The 26307-nt window shown below is 42.3% G+C and overlaps 1 protein-coding gene across 1 annotated transcript; it reads left to right on the top strand.

Moving 5' to 3' along the window:
• The first annotated feature begins 230 nt into the window (after nucleotides 1–230).
• On the top strand, nucleotides 231–18313 carry TNFSF15 (TNF superfamily member 15). Its single transcript, XM_012935602.2, has 4 exons — nucleotides 231–446; nucleotides 4241–4403; nucleotides 15235–15270; nucleotides 17859–18313. Exons 1-4 carry the CDS (start codon nucleotides 231–233, stop codon nucleotides 18311–18313), a joined length of 870 nt encoding a protein of 289 aa, XP_012791056.2.
• The last annotated feature ends 7994 nt before the right edge of the window (nucleotides 18314–26307 follow it).

Here is a 26307-nt window from a genome sequence, read left to right on the forward strand (position 1 = left end):
TTTTTTTTTTCTTAAACCAAACTTGGTTTCTGTTGTAGGCGGTGCATTCCCTAACGGGGCGGGGTGTGCAGCCTGTTGTGTAGGGGGGAGGGAGGGAGGGACAGAGGGAGGGAGGCCAGAGGGAGGAGTAAGCAGTGATTAATTCATCCACTGTGAGCACTGGGCTTCTATTTAATGGAGGGTCTCTCTGGCCAGGAGGCATCAGAGACACCTCTGACAGCAGCAGGATCATGGCTGAGGATGTCGGGGAAGCCGTCCGCGTGGAGATGCTGCAGGAGGACCACAGCTATGGGCCCCAGGCCAGTGCTGGGAGAGCGGCCAGAAGGGACAGCTGCAGAAACGGGTCTCTCACCTGCTGCCTGCTGTCGATCCCCATCCTAGTAATGCTCGTCGCCTACCTGTTCATCTGCCAGACCCAGACCCCTGCGGAGGGCTGTGTGTTCAAGGTAAGCAAGATTCTAGACTGGCCAGGGCGGGCGCGGGGGGTGGGGTGGGGGGGTCCGTAGACCCACTGCCACTGCCTGGGATTCATGGCAGCTGCAGATGGAATGACTCCAACCATCTCAGGGTGGGCTTCAACGTGCAAAAGCGGAGTATCAAATGAGAGGTGGGCGGGTCTAATTTAGATTTTATTCTTAATATCTCCAAGGAATCACTCATTCCTTTTCATGTATATATGGGAACAAACTCAAGGCACTTCTCTTTAGATGAGTATAATCATACCGGACTGATCACTTGGGAACGTACTTTCTTTACCAAAAAAAAAAAAAAAATCTCTTCTATATTGCATAATGAACACAGTCATTGAAAAATATTAGAAAGCACAGAGAAGAGAGAAAAAGATCATTCTCATCATCCATAACCCTAGAGCATGACCACAGCTAACATACAGGAGCATAGAATTCCGTAGTTTTGAATAAATAAATTCATGGCAATATGAGACTTTTAAATGGTTGTATTACATCCTTGTAGATGTATGTGCTATAATTTATTGAATCAGCCCCTTTTCTTAGGGTTAGAAGCATTCTTTTTCAGAGCTCTAGAAAGAACTCAAAAAAATCGTTTGTCTAACTCTTAAATTTCGCTGGGGTGGGGGAGGGGATACAGGGGGAGGAGCTTGGTAAGCAAAAAATATAGGCTCTAGTTTGCAATGTTGATACTGAAAGGTTATTAAGAATATACAAATGCCCAAAGGGGAGAGAGACAGAGACAGAGACAGAGAGACAGAGAGAGAGAGAGAGAGAGAGAGAGAGAGAGAGAAAGAGAGAGAAGGGAAACATCTGTCATAGACCATAGAGGGAGGCAGGGGGCTGGGGGTGGGGGATTATGGAAGGGAGCCTGGGGACACTGGGAAATGTACACTGGTGGGGGGATGGGTGTTGGAATTCTGTATGACTATAATCCAATCATGAACAGCTTTGTAAGGGTCTATCTAACAGTGATTCAATAAAAAAGTAAAAAAAAAATTCCAACATACCCTGCCAACACTGTATTAGCACTGTTGTCCCCGTTGTTCATCGATTTGCTCAAGCGGGCACCAGTAACGTCTCCATTGTGAAACTTGCTGTTACTGTTTTCGGCATATCAAATATGCCACAGGTAGCTTGCCAGACTCTGCCGTGCGGGCGGGATACTCTCGGTAGCTTGCTGGGCTCTCTGAGAGGGGCAGAGGAATCGAACCCAGGTCAGCCGCATGCAAGGCAAACGCCTTACCCACTGTGCTATCGCTTATTGTTAAACTGATTAATCCTGCCAACACAGTTAATAGAAATCCCTGAGGTTGATTTATTTTTTGTTTTGTTGCTGGTACTTAGAATAAAGGCCAAAATCTAAATTTAAAAAAAAAAAGGAAAAGAACATAGCTCCTAGGGAGAAGAAGAGGTGGGGTGGGTATAGGTGATGAGGAGCAAATTTCTCATTCTAAAATTCTGAAATGCATCTTAACTCCTGAAGAATGTATCGCTCAAGTAACGCACCTCTTTTTGGTGGGAGGGGGGATGGAGAAAACACCTGGAGGTGCTCAGCACTTACTCCTGGTCCTGTGCTCAGGGATTACTCTTAGTGGTGCTCAGGAAGGGAGAGGGATCAAGTGGGCTGCTGGCAATTGAACCCGGGTTGGTGGCACACGAGGTAAACACTTTCTGTACGCTCTCACCCATCCCAAGCAATGCACATTATAAAAACCACGATTACATAGTCTGTGACGGCAGCTTTTATTTCAGTCCAAAGTACTACAGTCTAGAGGAGTCAACTGGCCTTTACCATGGCTCACGGAAGCCTGGCTTGTAAGCAATCTGGCCAACTTCAAAGAAGAGCCATTGGGAATGAGTTCCGGCTAATGCATCATTCTCACCCGCCCCGTGTGTGTTGACTAGCAGGTAGGGTTCAGGCATCTGGTGTGTCTCTGGCTGCATACTATCATCCAAGACATGTGGACATAAGCAACCAGACAAGTCCTTGCCAAAGGAGAATTACAGGGCACTAGAGGTGAGCCTGTGGCCCTCAAACCACCCTGAAGCTGGTTCCTATGAAACCAAACCATGGTGTCCTGCTGGGATGCTCTGGGGCTCTGTCCTTCTGTCCGTCTTCAGCCAGAAGGAGAGGACTACTCTAAGGTGACCTGCAGAGACCTCTGTTCTCTTGGGCTCACGTGCAAAACCTCTGTCTTCCCCGCAAACCCTGCCTTGAAATCCCTGCCTAAGAAGCCAGAGGCTGATTCTCTTGTCCTAGAAGATTGCTAACTAGAGAGCATGGAAAACCAAGGTGTATGACTAGCCCGCTCAGAAAGTGAGTTGGAATCAACTTCTGCAGGGGAGGTGCTAAAGATCTGCAGAGATGGGAAGGCTTAGCCGTGTTCTGTTACACTAGTGTTCCCGGATATAAGCAGATGGGAACGCTGGGAGCTTGGTGCAGTCAGGGTAGGTATCCTCTTGGCACCACCAAGGGAAGATAAAGGCCTGGTGCACGTAGAGCAATCATGATGCTGAGAAGATAAAACAGAGACTGGAGAGTGAGAGTACAGGGGGGAAGGGGCTTGCCTTGCATGTGGTGGATCTGGGTTTGAATCCTGGACGCTACATCTGGCCCCCAGAGCACTGCCAGGAGTCACTCGTGAGCCAGAGCTAGTAAGAGCCCCTGAGTACCTCAGGTATGGCCCAGCCCAACACTTTCCCCACCCAAAATGGGAAACCCAAAAAGGGAAAGGAAATAGCAAGCACATGCAGAGAAAAGAATTTAAGAGTATTTCACTTGGGTTATATATTCCAGCTGATTTCCTTGCCCTGAATGAACATGGTAACGAACATGGGATAATTTCTTTTCCAAACATGCCAAGAGCAAAAGGAATAAAATACTTAAAAACTTTCAAGCACTTGATAGCTTCTTATTTCTAAAATACAAATATTCTCAAACCATTATGAGGTTTTTGTTCAAGAGGGAAAACACAGCTTTTAAAATAATCGACTCGACTCAATAATAAACACATCCCCCAGAATATTTTCTATTTTATTTTTATTTATTTTTCATTACATCACAGTGGAATCTCAATTTTATTTTCTATGAAAAGACATTCTTCCTCATTCTAGGAAACTTACATTAGGATATACGTATCTAGAGATAACCAGGATACTTACTTCAAAGTGGAGACTAGATTTTGTTCCACCCTAACCCGATCCTGATGTGGCTTCTTTGGGTTTATATTTATATTAAATGCTCAGAATGAGACATGAGTTTGCTAAGTTCTCCCTTTGTGTGTGTACAAATTCTAACACACATCCCTGCCAAAGATGATGATATTAGCCATTAACCCCTTTGGGAGTTGGTTTGGAATTTGATAGTGGACCCGTCAGACCTTATCAAAGAGCATCCATAATGTCTCCTCAACCCTTTCACCATATGAAAATTTAAAACAAAGGAAACCTTGAAGTTCTAAGGGATTTCAAGAAGGATCTCCTTGCCTAGAGATAGACAGATAAAATGATAAATTCAGGGCTAGAAGAATCCTGGGATGAATTATAGTGAGAGAAAACAAGTCACAATTCATGGCCTGGAAGCCAGATGGAGGAAAGGTTTAGGGGAATGAGACAAGAAGAGGACTTTTCCGGATAAGCTACGAGCTGAGGTAGAGCAAGCTAAATGCCCAGTGGAGCACCTGTACCTAAAAGATTGAGGAAGGAGCAGGAAGGAAGAGTGAAAACTTTGATCTCAGATCCAAATCTGACCGGTTGTCCTGCTCAACTAGAATCCAAGATTCCAAGAAGCCAGGGAGCAAGCTCAGCTTCCTCATGCCCAGAATAGCTGGGAATGGATCCTGCCACCAAACAAGCCAAAGGAGAAAGAAGTAGAAGATGGGACTTTCAAAGGGGAAATCCAGGTCACCACGCAGATCTTGAGAAGACATCACAGCAAAACGCTAAGATGCTTAAAAAACTGAGCCAGAATTCCAGCTCAGCTATGCCTGTCAGTGTTGAAAATAAGCACATGGAGCTTGTTTCTTTTTCTACTAAAATAGGATATTATATCAATATTCTAACAGCATGCGGATGGCCATTGCATGAGCAGTTTACACTGGGGAATGTGAGGAAAGCCACAGGCACGAGGTTATTGGAATGGTATGAATGTCATGCAACACCAGACTCCAGGTGGCTGCCAAGAAAATTTGACCTTGGCCTCGGGGAGCTTATATCTAATGTGTGAGCCAGTGAAGAAGTCAGGATATTTCAATAAGAGGAGCAGTGGCATTCTATATCTTCTCCTAGCCCCACCTTGGCGTGGGTGACTCAAGGAATGCTACACAGAGGAGGGAAGGAAGGGACCTGCGGCTGAAATGCTGTGAGCGAAGTCTCACAACCAGCCCCATACAGTCAAAAACCCATCAGATAGTTATTGCAGGTTGTGCACATGCTTGGCTAGAGTGATTGCCTCCCAGGGTCACGCATCAGCATGGCATGCTCCCAAACTTGGCCACGCTCCTCCCCAGTGGTTGCACACCTTTTGAGTTACAGAGTTTGCACAGAACCTCAGCAGGAGTCACACTGCTGGTCATGGTGCTCCCACATCTTCAACTGTGGTGCTTGCATATCCCGACTATGCACCCAAGATCACACCCTCTGGCATGGCTCCAGGGAGTCAAGTGGCACAGCAGAATTGACACTGAGTTCAGCACCTGTGAGCAGCATGAGGAATTCCCCAGAGGGATCTTTGTGAGCCCGCCTAGACTGGGGTGGGGGGGGATAGCTTTGTCTCAGAATGGGTCAACCCAGTTCCTCTCCTGCTGCAGCTCTGCACCCTCAGAGAAGATTTGAGATCTGATCTCGGGAACCGTTTTACATACTAGCTTGTATAAGAAAGAGACAAGAGAATGGGAGTATTTGGTGAAATTAATTCCCCAAAGATCAGTTGACTCTGTACAAGGAAGTCCTGACAACTTTCACACATTTGTGTTCCAGTTCTGCCTCAGTGACTTGTTCTAAATGCTCACACCAGCTTGTTCTTCAAACTCATATTCCCCCTAAACATGTATCTCACTTACTATGTTTCTTTGCTTGCTTGCTTGCTTGCTTGTTTTTCCAAGCTGGAGAAACCTGTGTTCTCTCTGGGACATGAATTTCCTCCTTTTCCTCTCCTCTCACATTTTTCTAAACAAGTTTCATTCAGTAGAAACTACTTTGCTTCATGAAAACTAATAAAATTTTTGAAATGCTACCTGCTCTTTCTCGACACCCCATCCCTGCCCTCTATTCCCAAACATGCACAAAATGTGCATGTCACCTGTGCAAAAAGGCATGAAGATTGCAAACTATTTTAGAATCTTTAGGCTATTGTGACATTCTAGGAAAGTTGTCTGGCAGAAGTGTCTGTCAAGAGACCGTTTCTATACTGAGCTTTTAAATGAGTATGTAATGGATACAGTATGGTTCCCTTTTGCACCCATATTCCTCTAGCTCCATTATATTAATCTTAACTCCGTCAGAATTTCACCTAATGCACTCTACTGAGTACATAGTGAACATTTTTGTATGTACTAAATAACATATTTGGATCTGTTTCCAGGATTGGTTAATAAGACACACCTGCAAGTCAATCTATTAAGAACTATCAGATCAAATCAAATCAACATCTAACTCACACTTTCTAAAAGAGCTAAAAGTTTTGAACTGTGATACCTGTCATTGCTTAATGGAACCTAGTTTGCAAGAACACCCTTTTAACTTTCTCTGGGAAGTCATTTATAATAGTGCAATAGATGCACATTACTAAGTAGCTCTGTCTATCAGCTAGAAATTGTGAGAACACACTTTCTTGGATTTGGCTCATTAGGAAAAAGTGTCCAAACACAATTATCTTTTAAATAAAATGTGTGGTTTCATGAAAATGACATTTGACTACTTACTCAGAGAGTTGGGCATAAAGAACCCAAAAACTTCACACAGGGAACAAGAGTTAAAAGAGACAGACTCCTAGGAACAACAGGGAAACATTAAGTCCTAGAGGTATGAAGCTTAATTGTTCAATGACTTGAGTTTGATCCCCACCACTGCATGATGGCTTCCTCCAAATAACTTCAGGGTATTCATGGCACCAATAACCCTGGGTTCAAATTGCAGAACAAGCACTGAATCTTCTGGTCTAGTTTTCAAGTATGACCCTGGCTAGGCCCCAAATACTCTGAACACTGCTTGGAAACCCCCCTCAAATTGAACTGTGATATAGTTATAATTATAGGGTGTTTTTCACATGTGAAAGGTACTACAAAATAACATTTCATTGATATATTATAAGGATTAATGTACTTCCTTCATTCCAGCACTGTAAGTGGTCCAATGAGCACTGCTATTATGTCACAGAACCAGGAGTAAGCCCTGAGTTCCACTGGGTGTGGTCTACAAACAAATCCATTTTCTCTAAAGTTTTAGGCTGGAGCGATAGCACAGTGGGTAGGGCTTTTGCCTTTCATGCAGATGACCCGGGTTCAATTCCTCCATCCCTCTCGGAGAGCCCAGCAAGCTACCGAGAGTATCCCACCCACACAGCAGAGCCTGGCAAGCTCCCATGGCATATTCGATATGCCGAAAACAGTAACAAGTCTCACAATGGAGACACTACTGGTGCCCAATCAAGCAAATCAATGAACAACGAGATAACAGTGCTACAGTGCTAGGAAGGTTTGCAGCATGGAAAAAATCAGATAGCAAACTTTAATCCCAGTTTGAATTCTGACCTGATCTCTTCTTTGCCACATTCCCTTAACCTCCCTGGGTTTCAGCATGTAGGTACAAAACAGAACCTAGGAAGCATCTCGTCTGACTAGGGGGGTTAGAAAAAGGTAGTATTTATTACTATTATGATTAGTGAACTTTTCTGCTGGTGGAAATTCCATCACAGAAGACAATTTCCCTATCTCTGAAATCTGCTCTCATCAGGCTGGAGAGCAAGTTTTCAAGTTAGAGGACTTGCTTTAGTTCCCAAACGTATGGGCTACCCCCATGCTTCGTTCTCTACCTGACCCTGCCTCACATCCCCTAATCCACCTCTCATCCAGCCTTCACCCAGCTGCTGAGCAACCTGGATCTTCTTTGGGTTCTCCATGGTTCCTCCTGTCCTCTGGCCAGTCCTAAGGCTTTAATTCTGGTTTCCAGGATCCTTGAGCCCACCACCCTCTCTCCCAAGCTCTGCCTTGGTGCACATACCCAGCAACACCAGCCCATACCAGGCCGATTCAACCCCATGTCCATGCAGTGTGGGCACTCAGTACCAAACAATGAATTACTAGAGCTGCTCAGGAGCCCTTGCTCCTACCCTCTCTCTGCTCCTGTTTTTCCTGTCCAGGTACACTGCTAAAATTATCTACCTAATTTCTCCTGAGTTCCCTTCGCTCCTATTTCCATCCTTGAAAGTCCCTGCAAGAACCCTCACCCTTTTTCGCTGCTCCCCTCTCTTCTCTCATCTCCCAAGTTCCTAAGAACTCCCTGGTCTTCATAAAAACCAATAGGATACCTTAGAGACACACACTAAGGTTCAAACTTCCAGAAGGTTCTCACTCCACCATATCAAAGAAGAGATCTCAGAACAACTCACGATCATTCTAAGTTATTGCAGACTTAGTCAGTCTCTGGGGTATGATGGCAGCAATTCATTTACCTCTGGGATGAATCAGGATTGAACAATGATAGTGTGAAAAAGTGAAGGCACATAAGAAGGACTCAGTGAGTGAAGTTCCCTTTTTCCCCCTGAGAGCACCGGGTCTATGAAAAGTGAGTTGGCTGAAGAAAGGGGTGGAGGAAAGTGCAAAGTACCTGACATCTTTAGGTCCAGGCACCGTCTACAAAGTGTAGAGTCTACAAGCACACTTGTCCTCATACCATGCTGAGAATTTGCTCGAAAATCTGAAACTGGGAGGTTCAAGGGTTCAAGAGAAGTTTCTCCTACTCGCTGCTTCTTGACCCAACCCTTGTATCTCCTTTTAGTTGAATGAAGACATTCATGATATTCCCCACTTTAGTATTGTCAAGAGGAACCACTGAGATTTTAAATATTGTGTGGCGGGGGAGGAGAAGGGCTTGGTAAAATGTCCAACCATGAGCATTAAGGGCACAGTATAGCAGAAAGAGAAATCCAGCTTGAGCTGTGGGCAAAAAGCATAAAAGCTGATGGTAGGGAAGGTGCGAGTGAGTACTGGCTACAAACTTCTACCACAGCAGGGAATTGCAGTATGTCTGTCATTAGTTCATCTGTTGAAGGAGCATGCATGTGACTTCATGCCTAGCTCCATGCGCATCCACGACCTCACCCTCCAGACCAGACACTGCTGACTGCAGACAGGAGCAGAGTAGCTGCAAGAGATCAGCCTCCAGCTGGTGTCCTTACCAAGGACATATATTCTAGGCCCATGAACTGCTGCATTCTGAAAGCACAGATGTTCAGAAGCAAAGCACAGGGGAAAAGAAAGCTCCCTTAAAGAATGAGAAAGCCATCATTCGGTGGTCCAGAGTTCATGCTAATCCAGGGCTCCAGGGTGGCCCCTGTTTACCATGAACATGGAAAGACCAAAAAGAAGATATTTAGAGTCAACCCCACCCACTACAAGCATTTATTGAGCCAACAGAAGGAATCAGATAGCTATTCATGTAAACAATCTTCCTGAGTCATACAGGAACCTCAAGATAAAAGACTCAGCGTCTGCTCCGATTGGTGGGGAAAGGTAAGGTGGCATGCCTAAGTCCAGCCACTAGGAAATAGCAGGACTGGGATTTCCATTTTGGCTCAGCTGCCAGCACCACATTCTTGGCACCACTGGGATAGTCACATGAGTTGTGTCTGGCAAACCTTGCAGGATGAGGTCATGATATGGTCACAGAAGAAAACATTTACAGACCAGAAGTTAAAAGAAGAAGCCAAGTAAGCAATGTGTATTTCTCTGTGGCATTCCCAGAGGATGTTTGGGTCATAAACCACTTATACCATTGCAACTATAGTCTTTATGATTACAAGATGAATATCTCTTCCTGCAATGAATATGCTAGAGAGTGACTAGTAAACCAGGGAACTAAATCTAAACAGATCATATAGATCTGAGGATCAAACCAGGACCAGCTGCATTAGAGAAAGAGAGAGGGGGGGGGGGAGACTGCAATCACCCGAATAAGGAAGATCACTTCAAAGAGTGGCAAATGCTCAGAGGGGAATAATTTGGGAAGACATTTATAAGTAAATAAATCACATCCTTGTAGGTGTAGAGAAGGCAAGAGTGTGGGGTCTGAGTCTGCTCTCATCTGGAAGCTAATATTGCAGTGACCAGCACTCTTCAGGCATTTCCTTGAAGCCCCCAGAGCAACCTGGAAATGGTGATGAGTCGGGGTGTGCAGACTATTTATTTTCTTTTTTCAAAAGATATTTTCTTGGTCTGATGGTGCTCAATGACCATCTTGAGAGTAGGCATGGAACCAGCTCAAATGCATAAACCCATCCTCAAATAAGCAACTAGGTATCCTCCCAAATATCCTCTTCATTGATCTCTGCTTCCCATAACATTCATCTTTCTCCTATGATAGTCAGTATGAAAGGATGCAGAAATTCAAGGCCTTTAATACTGCTCATAGGGAGAGGATTCCAGCTGGCGTTCTTGGAAACTGGAGGAATGCTGTGCTCTTCCGTGACAATCAGCATGATGTGGAGTGGCATTCTGGGCCACTAGAATCTATTGTGCCATAATAATAAAATGCAGGGCCAGCTCATAAAAATCAGCAAAGAAAATATGAAAATGTGTTTACGCTCCCAAATACATGATAATAACAGAACTATGAAAAGACTTTTCCAAATTCTGAACATCTGCCTCAACGAAACAAGCAGCGAATTCAAGAAACGTTTTCAACAAGGAAATAATGCAGAAGACCAACCAGAACAGATACAATTTTCTACCCAAGGGGGTGCAACAAAATTCTACTCAATTTTCTTTCAGAAACCCACCTCCAGTTTTCTACCTTGCACTTCATTCATTTCTTTATCAGTTGAGAGTTAAACATACTGTCACTGTCATCCCGTTGCTCATTGATTTGCTCGAACAGGCACCAGTAATGTCTCCATCTTGAGATTTGTTGTTACTGTTTTTGGTATATTGGATACACCACAGGGAGCTTGCCAGGCTCTGACATGCAGGCGAGATACTCTCGGTAGCTTGCCGGGTTCTCCAAGAGGGGCGAAGGAATCGAACCCACAATGGCCGCGTGCAAGGCAAATGCCCTACCGCCGTGCTATCTCTCCAGCCCTTAAACATACTACAAAATAAATTTATTTCTAGGATCTTTCTCCATCCCACAAAGACATCAAAGTTATAGATGCTGGACTATATAACTGTGTTGATGAGATACATATATGTTGTATACGATATATGTATAAGTTGTATTGATGATGTTTAGGTTTCCAAAGACTATTTGACTCATAGCCCAGCGATAAGTGTATACATAGCATTCCTTTGGCAATGGAAAATCCTGTTTTCCAGCTTTTTATGAGCTCTGTTGGACTTCCTTACTTTACATAAGCTCTTAGCTCTGTCTGGAATAACCGTTATCTTTCATCCATGGTAAATCCCAACAGACCATAGAAGATACAGTTCAGGGGTGGTGTCCATAATTCCCATATTTCTTCGGTAGATTCTTATTTTCTAGACTCTCTTCCCTCTCTGTCCCAGTGCATAGATTAGCTGTATCTTATCCATCTGCTCAACACATATCCAGATACTATAAGAAACAATGGTGGGGCTGGAGCGATAGCACAGTGGGTAGGGTGTTGCCTTGCATGCAGCCGACCTGGGTTAGATTACCAGAATCCCATATGGTCCCCTGAGCACTGCCAGGAGTAATTCCTGAGTGCAGGAGCCTGTGCATCGATGGGTGTGACCAGAAAGGTGAAAAAAAAATGGTTACAGGTTTGGGATTTGGGAGCCAATTGGACGAGATGAAAATCATACTCATATACTTCCCATATGTGAGAAACAGGGTGAATTAATCTTACTAATTATTTTCCCTAATGCCCATTCTCAATCTGGGGATATTAATAGACTATTAATAGAGGGCCATTGCAATGCTATAGGAGGGAACACTAAGGAAGGGCTTACAGAGGATTATCTCAATATATAGCAGCTGCATTGACTACACTTTTCAGGTTTGTTCAGTCATTGACTATGGTTGTCTCTTGAGATTGGATCCCAGAGGACCTGAATGGAACTGGAGTGAGTTAAAAGTCTAGGGTAGTAAACTGCAACTTTGACTACCAATGTAAGTTTATGGGTCTATGTTGTAAAAGCCATCGTGGGCCACTGAAGTTTACAGAGCAGTTATACTGCAATAAATAAATGTCCTATAAAAGTCCTCCGAAGGAAGATAGTAAACGGAGTAGAGAAACAAGAACACAAATTCAGGAGACACTGGTCAGGAGGCTGTTGGATGGATGAGAGGGACAGCTGCATGCCGGGGCCTGGAGCATGGGCGTAAATGAGAAACACTGAGAAACAGAATGGACAAGTTCCCTTGAAATAGGCAAAGGAAGCAAATCCCAGAACCGACCAGCAGTGGAGGTGCCATTAGCAGAGGTGGGAAGCAGAGAAAAGGGGGTGGGCGAGATAATGATGCCAGTGGGGCACCCCAGAAGGGCTCCAGGAGAGCAAAGGGAGTGCAGCTCAGGAGTGAAAGAGAACTTCCAACAATATCACATAAAACACAAAATCTAGAGACATGACAATGACACGGCTATGTGCACATGACCACACACATACTAACATGGTAGAGACCTACAGGGACACCACACCACACACCGACAATTGAAAACAGATGCAAAAACACGTTGCTTCATGCTCTACTCTGCTGATATGATGGAGTTGTCCTCTTTTACTCATATAATTGCACACACTCACACCATTTTAAAATGTAAAACTGATCAAGTGTTAATGGTGACATGATGGTCACTAATCACAGGAATGGTGTAAGATTGCAAGATCTAAACCAAAAGACTCAGAATAAAGTCAAAATCATATCAAAGAAGATATTTGGGAAGCACAGATGTAAAGTGGGATAATATTCCTAAATTTAAAGTTTAATTTTTCTCCTGAGCTTTACATTCAGGCCTGTGTGCCTTTGATTTTTTTTTCCTTCACTCTTTCCACTCGGTCATATTTTCCCAATTAAGTCTTTATCTCAAACTAGGAGGTAGCTAGTACTTGTGATGTTATTATTACCATTTCATAAAGAAGAACCTCAAAGCTCAGAGAGGAAAGTGCCTTGCTCAAGAGCCTACTCACAAGTGATAAAAATAGAAATCTGCCGGTGCCAGAGTGATAACACAGCGGATAGAGTGTTTGCCTTGCACGCAGCCGACCAGGGTCCAAACCCCAGCATCTTATATGGTTCCCCAAGCACTGGCAGGAGTATTTCCTGAGTGCAGGGCCAGGAGGAATCCCTGAGCATTGCCAGGTGTGACCCAAAGAGAAAAAAAAAAATCTTCCCTCCAGTACCGATGCATCCCTGACTCTGTCTTTCACTGCCACTGGGTCCTTGATACGGCTCATAAACTCAGATTTCAAGGATAAAGAAGTCTTTGTGTAACACTGGATACAAGAAAAAAATGCTGAACCTGATGAAATGGAGAAAAAGGCCATTGTTTCTTTATGCATGATATTTTAAAGAATAGCTCCCTTTTTTAAGTTGTAGTTCAGAAAAGAAAAGAGAAGTGTCATTACTTGTTCAGATAACAGAAGAAATAACAAGATGGCAGAGTGCAAGACTAGAGCAGGATACATCTAAGTACAGAACTTCAGAGGCAGACATAAAAAAGAGAAATAGTTGGAGGTGCTAGAGGATGAAAGGGGAAACTTGAGTACAAGAGTCACAGCAGCCAAACCATTCTAAGTCCTGTTCCCCTTCTCTCTCTCAAAGAATTCTCAAAAAAGTCTCTCAGAATTCTCAAAGGGAGACTTTTGGTCCCAGCAAGTGCTTGCGGCCATGTCTCTAGACTGTGAACTAAGCCATTGCCCCATGCTGCCCCAGGAAGGGAAATGATGCAATTTCTAACATAAATCTCACTGGACTTAATTACTAAAATACTAAAATACAGAAATCCTAAACCGCATATCTCTACCTACTGCATATCTCTTCATTCTCAGGAATGGAAATCTAATTATCAAATGCTTCCTTCTCGTAGGGCTGTTTTTTTTTTTTGGGGGGGGGGACTCCAACAACAATAGTGAGTTTTGTGTTGAAATATGGAATGTAATCAAGGTAAAGAGAAAATGAAATGAAATTTATCAGTTACGCAGGCGGGGGTGGGGGGTGGGGGGTGGGAGGTATACTGGGGTTTTGGTGGTGGAATATGGGCACTGGTGAAGGGATGGGTGTTTGAGTATTGTATAACTGAGACATAAGCCTGAGAACTTTGTAGCTTTCCACATGGTGATTCCATAAAATAAAAAATAATAATAAAAGAAAAAAAAAGAAAAAGAATTCTCAGAGAGAGAGAGAAGGGGAACAGGAATTAGATGTACCCAGGCTGGATAGCAATAGCATCTTAATCATGCCCTTGCAGTGAGCAAGGTGTGTGTGTTGGGGTCAAAAGATCCAGCAGTGATCTGAACCACTTCTTTCCCAACAGATTGAAAACGGACCTGAGCTTGCACCTTTACCTGCACCACTTTGTGAGTATATTCATATCTGATGCCTTTTCTTTAGAAGCAAGAATATTCCCACTAGTTCTAATATGTAGGAAGTCCAGAGAGATGCAAATCCAGAACAGAAGTGAGACTTCTCTCCAGTTACTGAAAAGGCAGAATGGTACCAGGTGTACCATTGTGTATGGTCTCTGGGGTTGATGACTTTTGAGCAAATTATTTGCCCAAAGGATGTCAACCCCATATATCATGACACTTATCTCTTCTATAAGCCAATAAAAATAGTTATAACAGTATCTACATCTCAGGGTAATGTGGATTAGTTATTTTTGACAAAGGGATTAGAGCAACAGCTATCACATAGAAATAAGGAAATAATTTTTTTCTTTTTATCATCAACATCATCATTATCCCAGCAATTAGAACACACTTAACCAATATTATCTATTTCTGAAACTCAAAAGTAAATTCTAGAGGCTGGAGTGATAGCACAGCGGGTAGGGCCTTGCATGCAGCCGACCTGGGTTCAATTCCCAGCATCTCATATGGTCCCCCAAGCACCGCCAGGAGTAATTCCTGAGTGCATGAGCCAGGAGTAACCCCTGTGCAACACCGGGTGTGACCCAAAAAGCAAAAAACAAACAAAAGTAAATTCTAATGATGGCCCAGAGAGTGACAGGGACCTGCCAAGGTTATATAGCTTTATATGAGTTCCCACCAGCATCCAGTTCCATTACGCCACCCAGATGCCTCAGTGGATAGAGAAGGACACCAGGAAGAAGTCATTTGATTTCCACAAAAGCAGCATAAAGGATGGAGAGGCAAAACAAGCATCACCTATATGCCAGAATAATAATTATTATTCTGAATGTTCTCAACCACACTAGGAACTAATATGGCCGCCTAAGAGATGAGCAAGTCTCCTGAGGTGGTTCTGTCCTGGGGAGTGGGGGGCAAGTGGATCAAGGGGACAGGAGAGCACTGTTTCTCTCCAGTTGCAGGTACCATGCAACTCCCCCAAATACTGTACCCTTCCAATCGCTGCACAACCCCTACAAAGCAATTTTCTCTTTTCCTTACAGATTCATCTAGAGAAAAACCAAGGGCACATCTCACAGGTAATCCTCTGACATGTGTTTAAGGACCATGGACCCAAGGAACTCAGATCCCTTTCAAAGTGTCTGCCAAAATTCATGGTATAGCCTAGCGATAGCTCACTATGAAGCTTACTTGTTGGCGGACAGTAGCCATCATTCAGACTGGAAACTATAGCCTTGGGGAGCAGACTTCTTTTTGTTAGGGGTTTTCTGTTGGTTTCATTCCTGGAGTGTGCCAATAATGCATGTCTCTTGGGGATTTTCTTTCATGTTCTATCAGTTCTTTTCCACTCTCTACTGTTTGGCTCTTTCAGCTATTGAAGAACCACTTCCCTCAGAATTTACATCATTCTAAATCTCCTCGAAGACAAAAAGATCCTGATTTGCGGGCCTACAGCAAGTAGGATGCTTGCCTTGCATGCAACCTATGGGAGTTTGATCCCTGGCATCCCATATGGTCCCGCAAGCCTGGCCAGGAGTGATTCCTGAGTGCAGAGTCAAGAGCAAACTCTGAACATCACCGGGTGTGAGCAACACACCCCCAGCCCCGCTGAAAAAAATCCTTTTTTTGAATGAATAGTTCACTCAATCTTATGGGCTATCCTTTGTAAGTTCTTGTCTTGATCTTTTTGATCTTTTTTATTTCAGTATAGTCTCTATCTTTGAAATATGTCATTTTGAGTACAATGTGTCTTGGAGTTTTACTATTTGACTCTATTTTCCCTTGAACTCTTCAGGTCTCTTGGATCTCAATGCCTGTATTTATGCCTCAACTCTAGAAAAATTTTAACTATCATTTCTTGTGTGAGGGTGGGGAAGGCACACTTGCCAGTGTTCAAGGATTACTCCTGGATCTGTGCTCAATTATCACTCCTGGCAGGCCCAGGGGACCATACGAGCAATTGAACTTGGGTTGATCTCCTGTAATACAAGTGCCCGACACTCTGTACTATTTCTCTGACTCCTTATTTATGATTCTCTTAAACTATTAGTTTATCATCAAATCTGCCTTCAGTGATTCTGATTATTTTTATCTTGTTCCTCTTGGATTCATCCCATAGTTGTCTGGTGTGCTGTTCATTTCTTTTCGGACTTTTTCCCACATTGTGTAGTTTTCTAGAAGCTTCCTCCATTTCATCTTGGAGTACCCCAATCTTTTTCTCAGTGGCTTATTATTCTGTTTTTCAGGCCTTCTATCAAGGTATTTTTTTAATATCACCTACAACACTCATTTCTGCTTGTAGTTTTATCATTTAGGCTCTCATAATTTCTTGGTTCTTTGCTGGGGATTTATACCATCATTTCCTTAAGCTCATTAAACATTTCATAACAGTGTCACTGGTCATTCTCTAGAATTTTTACTGAGCTGGTTGGTGCTGACAAAGCCCTCTACTGTTTTTCTTGTTCATCAAATGGGGTGAGCTTCTACTTGCCTTCCCCATTGGGTTCGTTCTGCCCACTCCATGCTGAGGGTAAATCTTTGTAGTTAGCCCCATTGGGACTCTCTGAAGAATTGGGGTGAGAATTGCTCTTTTCTTTCATTGGCTGACTTTGCCCAATGAAATTTGATGAGTAACTGTTGTGCAGTCACACATCCAACTACACAATTAGGAAATATGTAGCTGGGCCCATTGAAATGGCAAAGGTTGGGTGTGGAGGCTGTCAGGGCTTACCAGGAAAGGAGCAGAATTTGCCTCCTGTTATGAAAAAGACCGCAAAATTGCTAATGGGAAAATTAATTTCACTTGGAAGGGTGAGGCAGCAAGCAGAGTTTCAGGATACATTGAGTTGGGTCCACTGAGAATCGACATCATCACTTTTGATCCTTTCCAGGGGCGTTACCTCCTTTGAGAGATTGTCCAGGGAAATTTGGGTTAATAAAAATTAAATTCTGGCTTTATAAAAAGATATTTTATGCAAAGGAATTATTGCACCTAAGATGAGAAGGAGTGAAGAAATTTATGCAACCGGGAGAAGCTATGACATGGAGTTGGGGTGGGGGGAAATGCAACGCTAGAAACAGGTATATGGAATCTAGGTGAAATGTTGATTGATTGCATCAAGAAATATTTGACCAGAGGGGGTCAGGGAGGGAAAACCAAGTTAAGGCAAAGTTCAGAGGAAGGAGAAGAGTTTCACAAGCATTTCATTCTGATGAATCAATGGGGCTACAACAGTTCAACTAATCATTTACAAGGCCAAGGATGGTAATGTGGAAAGGTTCGTTCATATCTAGCCTTGTCACCGCCCAGAGGGGCATCAGCCCATCTATCCAAGTCAGAGGGAAGAACAGCTCTTAGCAATGTGGTCTGTTCTTAAACACAAAATTGTGGCTTTCTTCCTGCTCCTGTTTTCCAGGTTCACAGAACTTGGAAAATTTTCAAAACTTTCAGATAAGAACACAGCCTCAAGGAGTCCCAGGGCACCTGTGCTGCTGTTCTGTAAACAAGTGTGTGTCCACACCCTTTCCTGCCTGTTTCCCCACAAGGCTCTTACTGCCTGCTATTTGGATTCCTTCACTTTACTCTTCAAGTGTGGTAGCTGACACCTTTTAGCGAGACCCAGAGTTTCCAACATGAGCCAATGAAATCTCCCTCTTGTCTTTGCAGTTGAGAAACAAATTCCCACCCAAGCCTTGGAAAATGCGTTCCCAGTTCTGCGTTGGCAAGATAATGCCGGCTTGGCCTTCACCAAGAACCAGATGAACTATACTAATAAATTCCTGATGGTCCCAGAGCCAGGGGAATACTTTGTGTACTCCCAGATCACATTCCGAGGGAACAGGCCTGATTGTGGTAAGATTGACAAGGCTAACCAAGTAAACAAGCCTAAGGCCATCGTTGTGGTCATTACCAAGGTATCTAAGAGAGAACCCGGGCCAATTCAGCTCCTAAGGGGAACCAAGTCTGTGTGTGAGATTAGTAGCAACTGGTTCCAACCCATTTACTTAGGGGCCATGTTCTCCCTGCATAAAGGGGACATGCTGATGGTGAACGTCAGTGACATCACTTTGGTGGATTACACAAAAGAAGAGAGAACATTCTTTGGAGCCTTCCTGCTCTAGGAGAAAATAGGACATCATTGCATTAAGGTGTAAGGCCTCCAAGTTCCTGTGTTTATTTTTTTCAAGAATAACTGTCACCCAGAATTTTCCTGGAGCATTCCTCAGAGACAATGCTTTAACTCTGACATGTAGGAGCCAAAAATTCCCACCCTATTTTTCTTACTAATGAGATTACAGAGAGCGCAGACATATGATCATGGTTTCTCAGAAGAGTTGTGAATTGGTAAATATTAAAATTCAGACGCCAATAAGGGTGTCTGACTTCCTGCATGAAAATTTAAAAAGGAACATTTTCAGGCCTTCATACCGTGATGTTAATCTCCAAATTGGACCCAGCACTTGTTCAATTTGACCATGAAGCAATCGCTTCCACTAAGAAGCCTTGAAAACAGTCCAACACGGCACAGAACAACATAAACTCTTCAGGAAAAAAGTCCTGTCTTAGTTTACTCAAACACGCACTTTACTGCCATGCCTAAAACCTGAAAGACATTTGCATCTCTCATGAATGTTACCGAATAAAAGAAATTAATCTTCTTGTCATCTATCAGAAAAATTTTCACATTTTTTAATTTGTACACAGCAAGGATGAGTCCCACATACATATAATAATAGTATTTCTAGCCCCGTTTCTTGAGTACCTACCTTAACCCAGAAGACACTATGATGAACAAGATAGACTCTACAAAACTTGGTGTGCACCACTGAATAGTTCCAGATGAACAACAGGTCAACATACTCCTCTATCTAACTTCAACATACTCCTCCATCTAACTCCAGGTCCTAAAATATATCCTCTCATACTTTCATGTAAGATTTGTGGAGTTCTACTCTATAAGACGTCCAACTGAGTTGCTCATTCAAGAAACCTGAAGACAACTTTCTAACCAACTAGACAGCAAACCTGATTGACACGAGGATTCAATGAACTTATACTGAGAGGAAGATAAATCAGTGACCAAAACTGGAGAAGTTAGTGTTGATTTGCTTGTGGATTCTATGCAGAGGATTGTGTAAATATTTTTATTTTTAAATATTCAAGTGGACTTTAAAATAGAAGTATGTAATCCACCTAGTCAACTTTTCTCCCCTGGAGGAAACAGTGGATGTCAAGATGTCCCACCCTACACTCCCACAGGTTCCTGTCCTCTCATCCACGGGATTTTCCTGCAGTGCCATAGCAAGGATGGTGAAAGCAGATTGGCATCTATTGACTAGTCTCTAAAGCAAGAATCTACCGGTTCTTTCCCCAGACCAAATAAGCTCCTGATGATAAAACACGATTATCTGGAACTTTCTGTGAAGCCTAAGGAGCAAGACAGTTTGGTCTGGGGAACGACCTCCAGCATGTTGGTCTCTAATATATATACTCTCTATTTCAGTGGAAAACAACATGGGTAGGTCTGAAGGCAATCAGGCACTGAAATTACTCTGACCCTTGCTGCCCATTGATTACAGTATTATAGCTGTGCTTGATCCATGTTTGCTGAGTTATAATGAAATAAAAATTAATTTCTGAATTCTCAGAAGATTCTCAGGACTTTAGTGTCTCAATATAGTACAGGGTTCAGATGGGCACAGAAAGGCATGGTCACCTCCAGTATGATGCGCTCAATTATAAATTCTTCTTCAGTAGCATCTTCATAGAGGAAGTGGAGACTAAGTCCTAACAGGACATAGGAGAAGAGTGGCTTTGAAGAAAGGGATTCTCAGCAGGATGACTCTTTCCCCAGAGAAGAAAGGGAAATTTTCTAATGAACCAGTAAACATGCTTGAGAAAATCTCAGCTCAGTCAATTCCTCAAACAATATTTATTGGCAGTTCAAGATTGTTTCATCAATGACTCTAGTCTGACTCTAGGACCAGAACTAATACCGATTAAGAAAATGAAATACTCCATCTCTGCATTTAGATGGAAAGCATGGAAAGCATCAGACACTTGAGGATCAGGTAAGGAAGAGGCCAGAGCTTCCTGCTCATCCTCTCCCTCCATTAACAGAACCCTTGAATCAAAAAGCCTTCAAACCTGCCCATAGGTGGATACGAATGTTTATCACAAAGCAGCAATGTCCTGATATCCTTAACTTGAGACTTTGTAAAAATCCCTAGACCGTACTTATTTTGCTCTTGTCACAAACTTGTTTCTTGAAGAGTGTATTTAACTTCAGATGGTACTGCCGAATTTAGTTAGTTTTCTGTGATCTTTTTCTATTCATCACAGTATCCCAGTTAGCACTCAATTCAGAACTTTCTGTTTCTAGGCATTCTTCATCACAAACTTTGTGTTATTGCAATTGCAAAAATGGGTCATCCGTTTAAAAAATAAGGTGGGTAATTCTTTTGTGAAGAGCTATGAAGGGTTCTTGAAAGGAATAAATGAGATGCATTCAAGGTATTAGGAAGAGGAGTTTACTTTAAAAATAGCTCATTTGGAGGGATAAGAATTTTCTGGTTCAATGTCTCTCAAAAGGTTAAATTCAAATCAATTCCACAAACATTTCCAGAGTGCTTATTCACCCCTGAGGATACAAAGATAAATTATGTTAGTCTCCAAGCTGTTCATTTTAACCGCCCAGCATTGCCTTTATCTGCCCATCCTTTATTTCAGCTGTCTTAGCTAATTAATTAGCTAACTTTAGGCATATGGATATTTTCTCATTATAAGAGTATCATTTAATGACAGATGATCATTAACAAAATGATTTGTGTTTAAGTGGTCTTTCAGATAGCTACACAAAGACGGATTTCTATAAATAAAAGGGGGAAAATAAGGATGACCTTTTTTTAACGGCCATTTAAAGAATTCATTCTTTAAACCACATGTGAAGATAGATTATTATCAACACCTTTGAAATCATCAGAATTTTATGGACCCTTGAGAGATGTTTTAAAAGCCTTTTTCCTCAGCAAATGCAGGCAGCTTGCTCATATTGTTTGCAAGCATTTTGACAACAGTGTGGTTTATTTAGATTTATTTGGCAGAGTGGAATTGCTTAAGCTACTAAAATGCCTAAATAGTTTGACTAAAGTACAGTAGCATGTTTTTCTTTATTTATATCTTGAGAAATGCCTGTCTCAGTTCAGTAAGACCATGCCACAGCCCTTTGCTCCTTTTCAAGCTAGGCTACGTCATCCCAGAGGAAATTCCACCTCTGTCTGTCAATAACTCTTCTGGGTTATCAAAGTTTAAATAGCTCGCTATGCATGAGCAACATCCATTACCAACGTTTGCTTCCGAGGTATTTTCCCAAGAACTCCCCCAGTCTTGTTTCCATCACTGTAACATTGGGGATTAATTCTTCAGGACAAAACTGTTTACATACAGCATCTTGCAAAATACACAGGAGTCTCTTGCCTCAAAATACACAGAAGTCTCCTGCTCTCCTATACCCTGAGTCCTGGAAGCGTTTTGCCATGGCTATCACAATTTTTAAAGTTTACATTACTATCTTGAATGCTAACAGATCTTGCAATGTGTTGGTAGCTAGGTCTTAGGAGAATGAAGGAAACTGTTAACCCCTGGATCCTTTTACACTCCTTTGCTGAGGAAGTGAGAGTCAGATCAGGCCCCTCTGCACCCTACTGTCCTCTGACACTTTTATTTCCAATTTCCAAAACTCAGACACATGCCTGCCACCGCCACTGACCTCTTCAATTACTCAGTTTTAAGAAGAGAATACCATAACAACCCAACAGAAATTACTTGTTCAGAGATCCACAAGACATTAGTGGTAGATCAGGAACTAAGCTACTATCTTCCATAATTTCAAGCTTACCCAATTACTTTCTGTTCTTAGCAAACAGTATTAATTATAATAACTTCCAGAAGAAGATCAGAGTAGAGTCATCAAATGCATATAGGATGATATCAAAGTTGGGAGGAAATTTCTTTCATTTGTCCTCAGAGGAAAGTATAAGCTAAAGAGCTATTGTCACAGGGTTACGGTGTCGAGCTATATATCAAAAGAAAAAGATTACTCCCCAAAATAGAATGCCTCCAGAAAGTGATTTTTGCAGTCCCTGGAGATTATTCCAGCAAAGAGTTTATCTTAAGGCTATCATAGAAGTCATCTCTTCACTGATTTGGGTAACAGGGATGAAGTCAGAGGAATTCTGAGGACTTTTTTAATTGACTTTCTCGGATTGCATTTGATCATTAAGATCTCTTATCAAGAGTGCAGTAGCTTCCAGAGGGATATTAGTATTCAAGGTGGCTGCCATGCTGTAATACTGTCTGAAGCATTAACATTAATACCATTAGAAATCCTGATACCCCATTTTTTTTGTCAACTCAGTGAAAACATTGAAAAATATCAAAAATTAAGAGTTTGATGTCTTCCAGTTTAAAAGTAGCTGTCAAGTCCACTTGTTCAGAGAGTCATAAAATGACTCTGATATCTTGACCGGCAGAGGCTGCCCTAGAATTTTAGAGCTAATAGTATCTGAAGAATTCGCCTGCTGTCACTTACATGACAGTATGTCTTTACTTTGAGGAGGGGTTCAGAGAACAAGCCCAGGGTCTCATACATTATGTGAGGCCTGGGCTGCCACCGAGCTTTAATCCACACCTCAGGTTGCATCATTCTGAGTGCAAAGAAACCCAAACGCAGGAAGATGACATAAATGGCTTAATGCCAGACAGTAGCAGTGGTAAGATTATAAATTTTACTTCTTGTCTCAAAGTCCAGCGATCTTTCCATTTACCTGAGAATAAGTTGAGGCCTTTGGGGATTTGTTTTTGGATTTTAATGGTGTTGTTATTTCCTGAGTATTTGTCACATGATTTTCCTTACCTAACTGTTGAGAGCTAAACCTAAAGGAACATGACAGAAATGAGATACATGATATCAAGAAAATAGATTGAAATGAATGAAATGATTTTATTATAAAGTCATTAAAGCATGAAACTCCCTCTCTTTTCTTTGAGAGGTACCCTGATTGAGCAAATGTAGTTTTAATGATAAGCCCTATGTGCTTGCATTGATTTTGTTTTATGTTAAAACGTTACGACTGCATAAGGTATTTTTGAGAAATACTTAACTTCTATGAAACCTATGTCTCCCATCACTACTGTATGAACTCCGATCCCTGTCATCAAAACTATTGTACTCATTAATATATTTAATAGGTGTAACTTAATAAATTGACATTGAAAACCACACAAATGCCTCTATGGGTTAATTTCCTTGATAATATGTTTATTTATTTTTCTTTTTTGAGAAGATCTCAGAACAACCTCTAGGGTTTTAACAACTCATCCTAATTCTTCATGCATATAATGCAAAATGGCAATATTTTTCACAGGTCACAATAAAGCATATAACAAATTGACTATTAAACCTCTTAAATTGGATACCTCTGATCATCATGAAAGAAAGAGAGGAAGGGAATTATTATGTTCTTTTATGTTAAGCAATCGTGAAATAAAAAGAGAAATAGTATGGATTGGGCAGAACTGAGATGCAGATAGGTCTCTGACACTGTACCTCTTGTAAAAACACAATCAGCTGGAATCACAATGTGTCGGACCAATATTTCTCTTCCTGCATTCCAGAATACTTGAAGAGTCACCAGTAATAATTGTTATAATTGCTGGCACCATAATAAGTGGCCATTTATGTAGGTCAGAAAAGGTCGCTAAGGGACTGAAACCGTGGTTAGGGTCCATGCTTAGCATGCCTGACCAGGTTCAATCCCTGGCACCACATGACCTCAGAAGCATCACCAAGTGTAATCCTGGAGGCCCTGGAAATCATAAAATGCAATCAGAGGGCACCTGAGCATGGCTGGAGTGATCCTGGTGTTCCTCAGCACCATAGGGTGCAAACATTAGACCACTGATTCAGTTGACTGAGATTCACTAGGAGAGGATCCTGGGTACCCTGAGCACGGTTTAAGGCCTACCCCAGATAAAGAAAAATAACTGAGGCTGAAGCAATAGTACAGTGGATAGGGCGCTTACCTTGCATGTGACCAACCTGGGTTCAATTCCCAGTATCCTATATGGTCCCCCGAGCACCGTTAGGAATAATCCTGAGTACAGAGCCAGGAGTAACCTCTGTGCATCACGGGGTGTGATCCAAAAAGAAAAAAAGGAAAAAGAACTGGTGACATAAAAATTTCATTTGCTTCCACCATATATTTACAGGTAAAAGCAGATATAGATTAAGAGAGAAGGGGGAGAGGCTACAAACTACCAGTGTCAACAATCTCTCGGTGGGAAACCTAAGAATGTATTAATAACCTACTCGACTAAATTCACATATTTATCACCGATTTATACTTGCTCCTGAAAGGAATAAGAACAAAACCCTTTTCACATTTGCAGAGAGAAATTAATTTTTGCTTTATATTTGTTCAAAGTCACTTAGGTGCAATCGTCCTAATGCCAGTTCTCTAGATGAAAAATATGCATTTTCTAATCTAGGTCATCAAAGGCAAGTGTTTCAATCAGTTCCCAGAAGAAGCCTCTGTCTATTGGAATTTCAGAGCAGGCTGATCAAACTAATCCATGGTCTCTCCTGCTGTCTTTCCTGTTGTCTATGCTGGATGTCCAGTGCCCAGTCAGAGCCCCTCTAACATTCTGTCACGATCTCTAAGGAGGCCTGTGTTGGACATCATCCTCACAGACGCTCAAGCTACTTTGGTCTGTTCTATATGCTGACTATTCCTGTTTACGTTGCTCCCACCTTCAAATACAGATCAAAATAATAAAAATTAAGTAATTAAGTAATAATAATAATAATAATGACCGAAGGTACATTAATAGAACACACAGGAAATGCTGGATCAACAGACCTATGTTCCTGGCTGTTCGTTTCACCAGGCTTTTGCACCATCAGCTTGAAACTGTGAGGGGTTATAATAAAGGAATGGATGAATACTAAGACGGAATGGCATGCAATCTAAAGAAAACAAACACAGCATGAAGGTAGAGAACGAGGAAAACCCCCATTCCGTAAGGTGACTCAATGGGTTTGAGTTAGGGAATATTTGGACTTGTGATTGCAACAGGTACTAACTGGCAACAAATATCATTCACTTGGTGGGTTCTATTAATCCCCAAGACCTTTGGGGGCAAAGAACAGGATGACTGAGCACTGGCTAGCAGCCACCTGTTCCTGAGCCAAAAGTTAATGAGCCTGTACCTTGGACTCTCTTAACATGACTGACAACAACCACCGCCACCAGTTTCTAGATCTTCACTTCATGGTTTCATGTGGGAAATGTTTCTCCATGAACCGCTGCTAGAGCATCAGAATCCCTCTTAGCATGCCCTTCTGTTTTTTTTTTTTTATCAATTAAGCCCAATTTGTTTTGCTTCCTTTTGTCCTAGGGATCCCACTCAGGTTTTGCCTTTTCACTAGGAAATAAAACCCAATACTTGGAGTAAAAGTGCTAGCATCTATCTATTCTGCCCACTGGTTTGTGTGGAGAGAATAGCATCTGGATGATAATACCCATTTCACAAAGAAATAAACTGAGGCTCTGGTAGAAAGTCATTACACCTAAAGGTTTGGAGAAATGAAAGCAGCCATGTCTAATCAATATCAGTACTATGTCACCAGCACCATGATACCTTCCCTGGAGAGGAGTTCAGAATCAGGTCAGACCAACGTAGGGAGTCTAGGCGGCAGAAGTAAATCCTTAGGAGTGCTTCTAGATCTGATGTAAGGGAGAATAGAAGAATAAGTTCTCACTCCTCCACCAAATGCCTAAGGCAAAACCCAGGTCCTCTTAGATTGGCTTCTTTCCATTGCGACTACATTGCATCATTCCCGGAAGCCAACCCCGCATTTTCCTCTTGACTTCAGAATCCTCCTCACTGGTGCCACCAGACCCAGTGACGCCACATTGCTCTGTCTACCAAACAGCAGCCAGAAGAGTCTTTCTATAACAAACTGGGTCGAAGATCTTTACTGTTTTCAACTACTCAAGTAGTTTCCCTTCTAGATGAGCTCAGAGGAGGAAGGAATCCTAGTTCCTGAACTTAG

This window comes from Sorex araneus, chromosome 1 (genome assembly GCF_027595985.1).
Source record: "Sorex araneus isolate mSorAra2 chromosome 1, mSorAra2.pri, whole genome shotgun sequence".
NCBI lineage: Eukaryota > Metazoa > Chordata > Mammalia > Eulipotyphla > Soricidae > Sorex > Sorex araneus.

Bases quoted from the DNA above. Each gene is read 5' to 3' on its own strand.
- TNFSF15 (XM_012935602.2), top strand. From the start codon at position 231: ATGGCTGAGGATGTCGGGGAAGCCGTCCGCGTGGAGATGCTGCAGGAG. The intron at 447-4,240 runs GTAAGCAAGATT...CTGCTCAACTAG, and splicing joins CGGAGGGCTGTGTGTTCAAG to AATCCAAGATTCCAAGAAGC. The intron at 15,271-17,858 runs GTAATCCTCTGA...TTGTCTTTGCAG, and splicing joins ACCAAGGGCACATCTCACAG to TTGAGAAACAAATTCCCACC.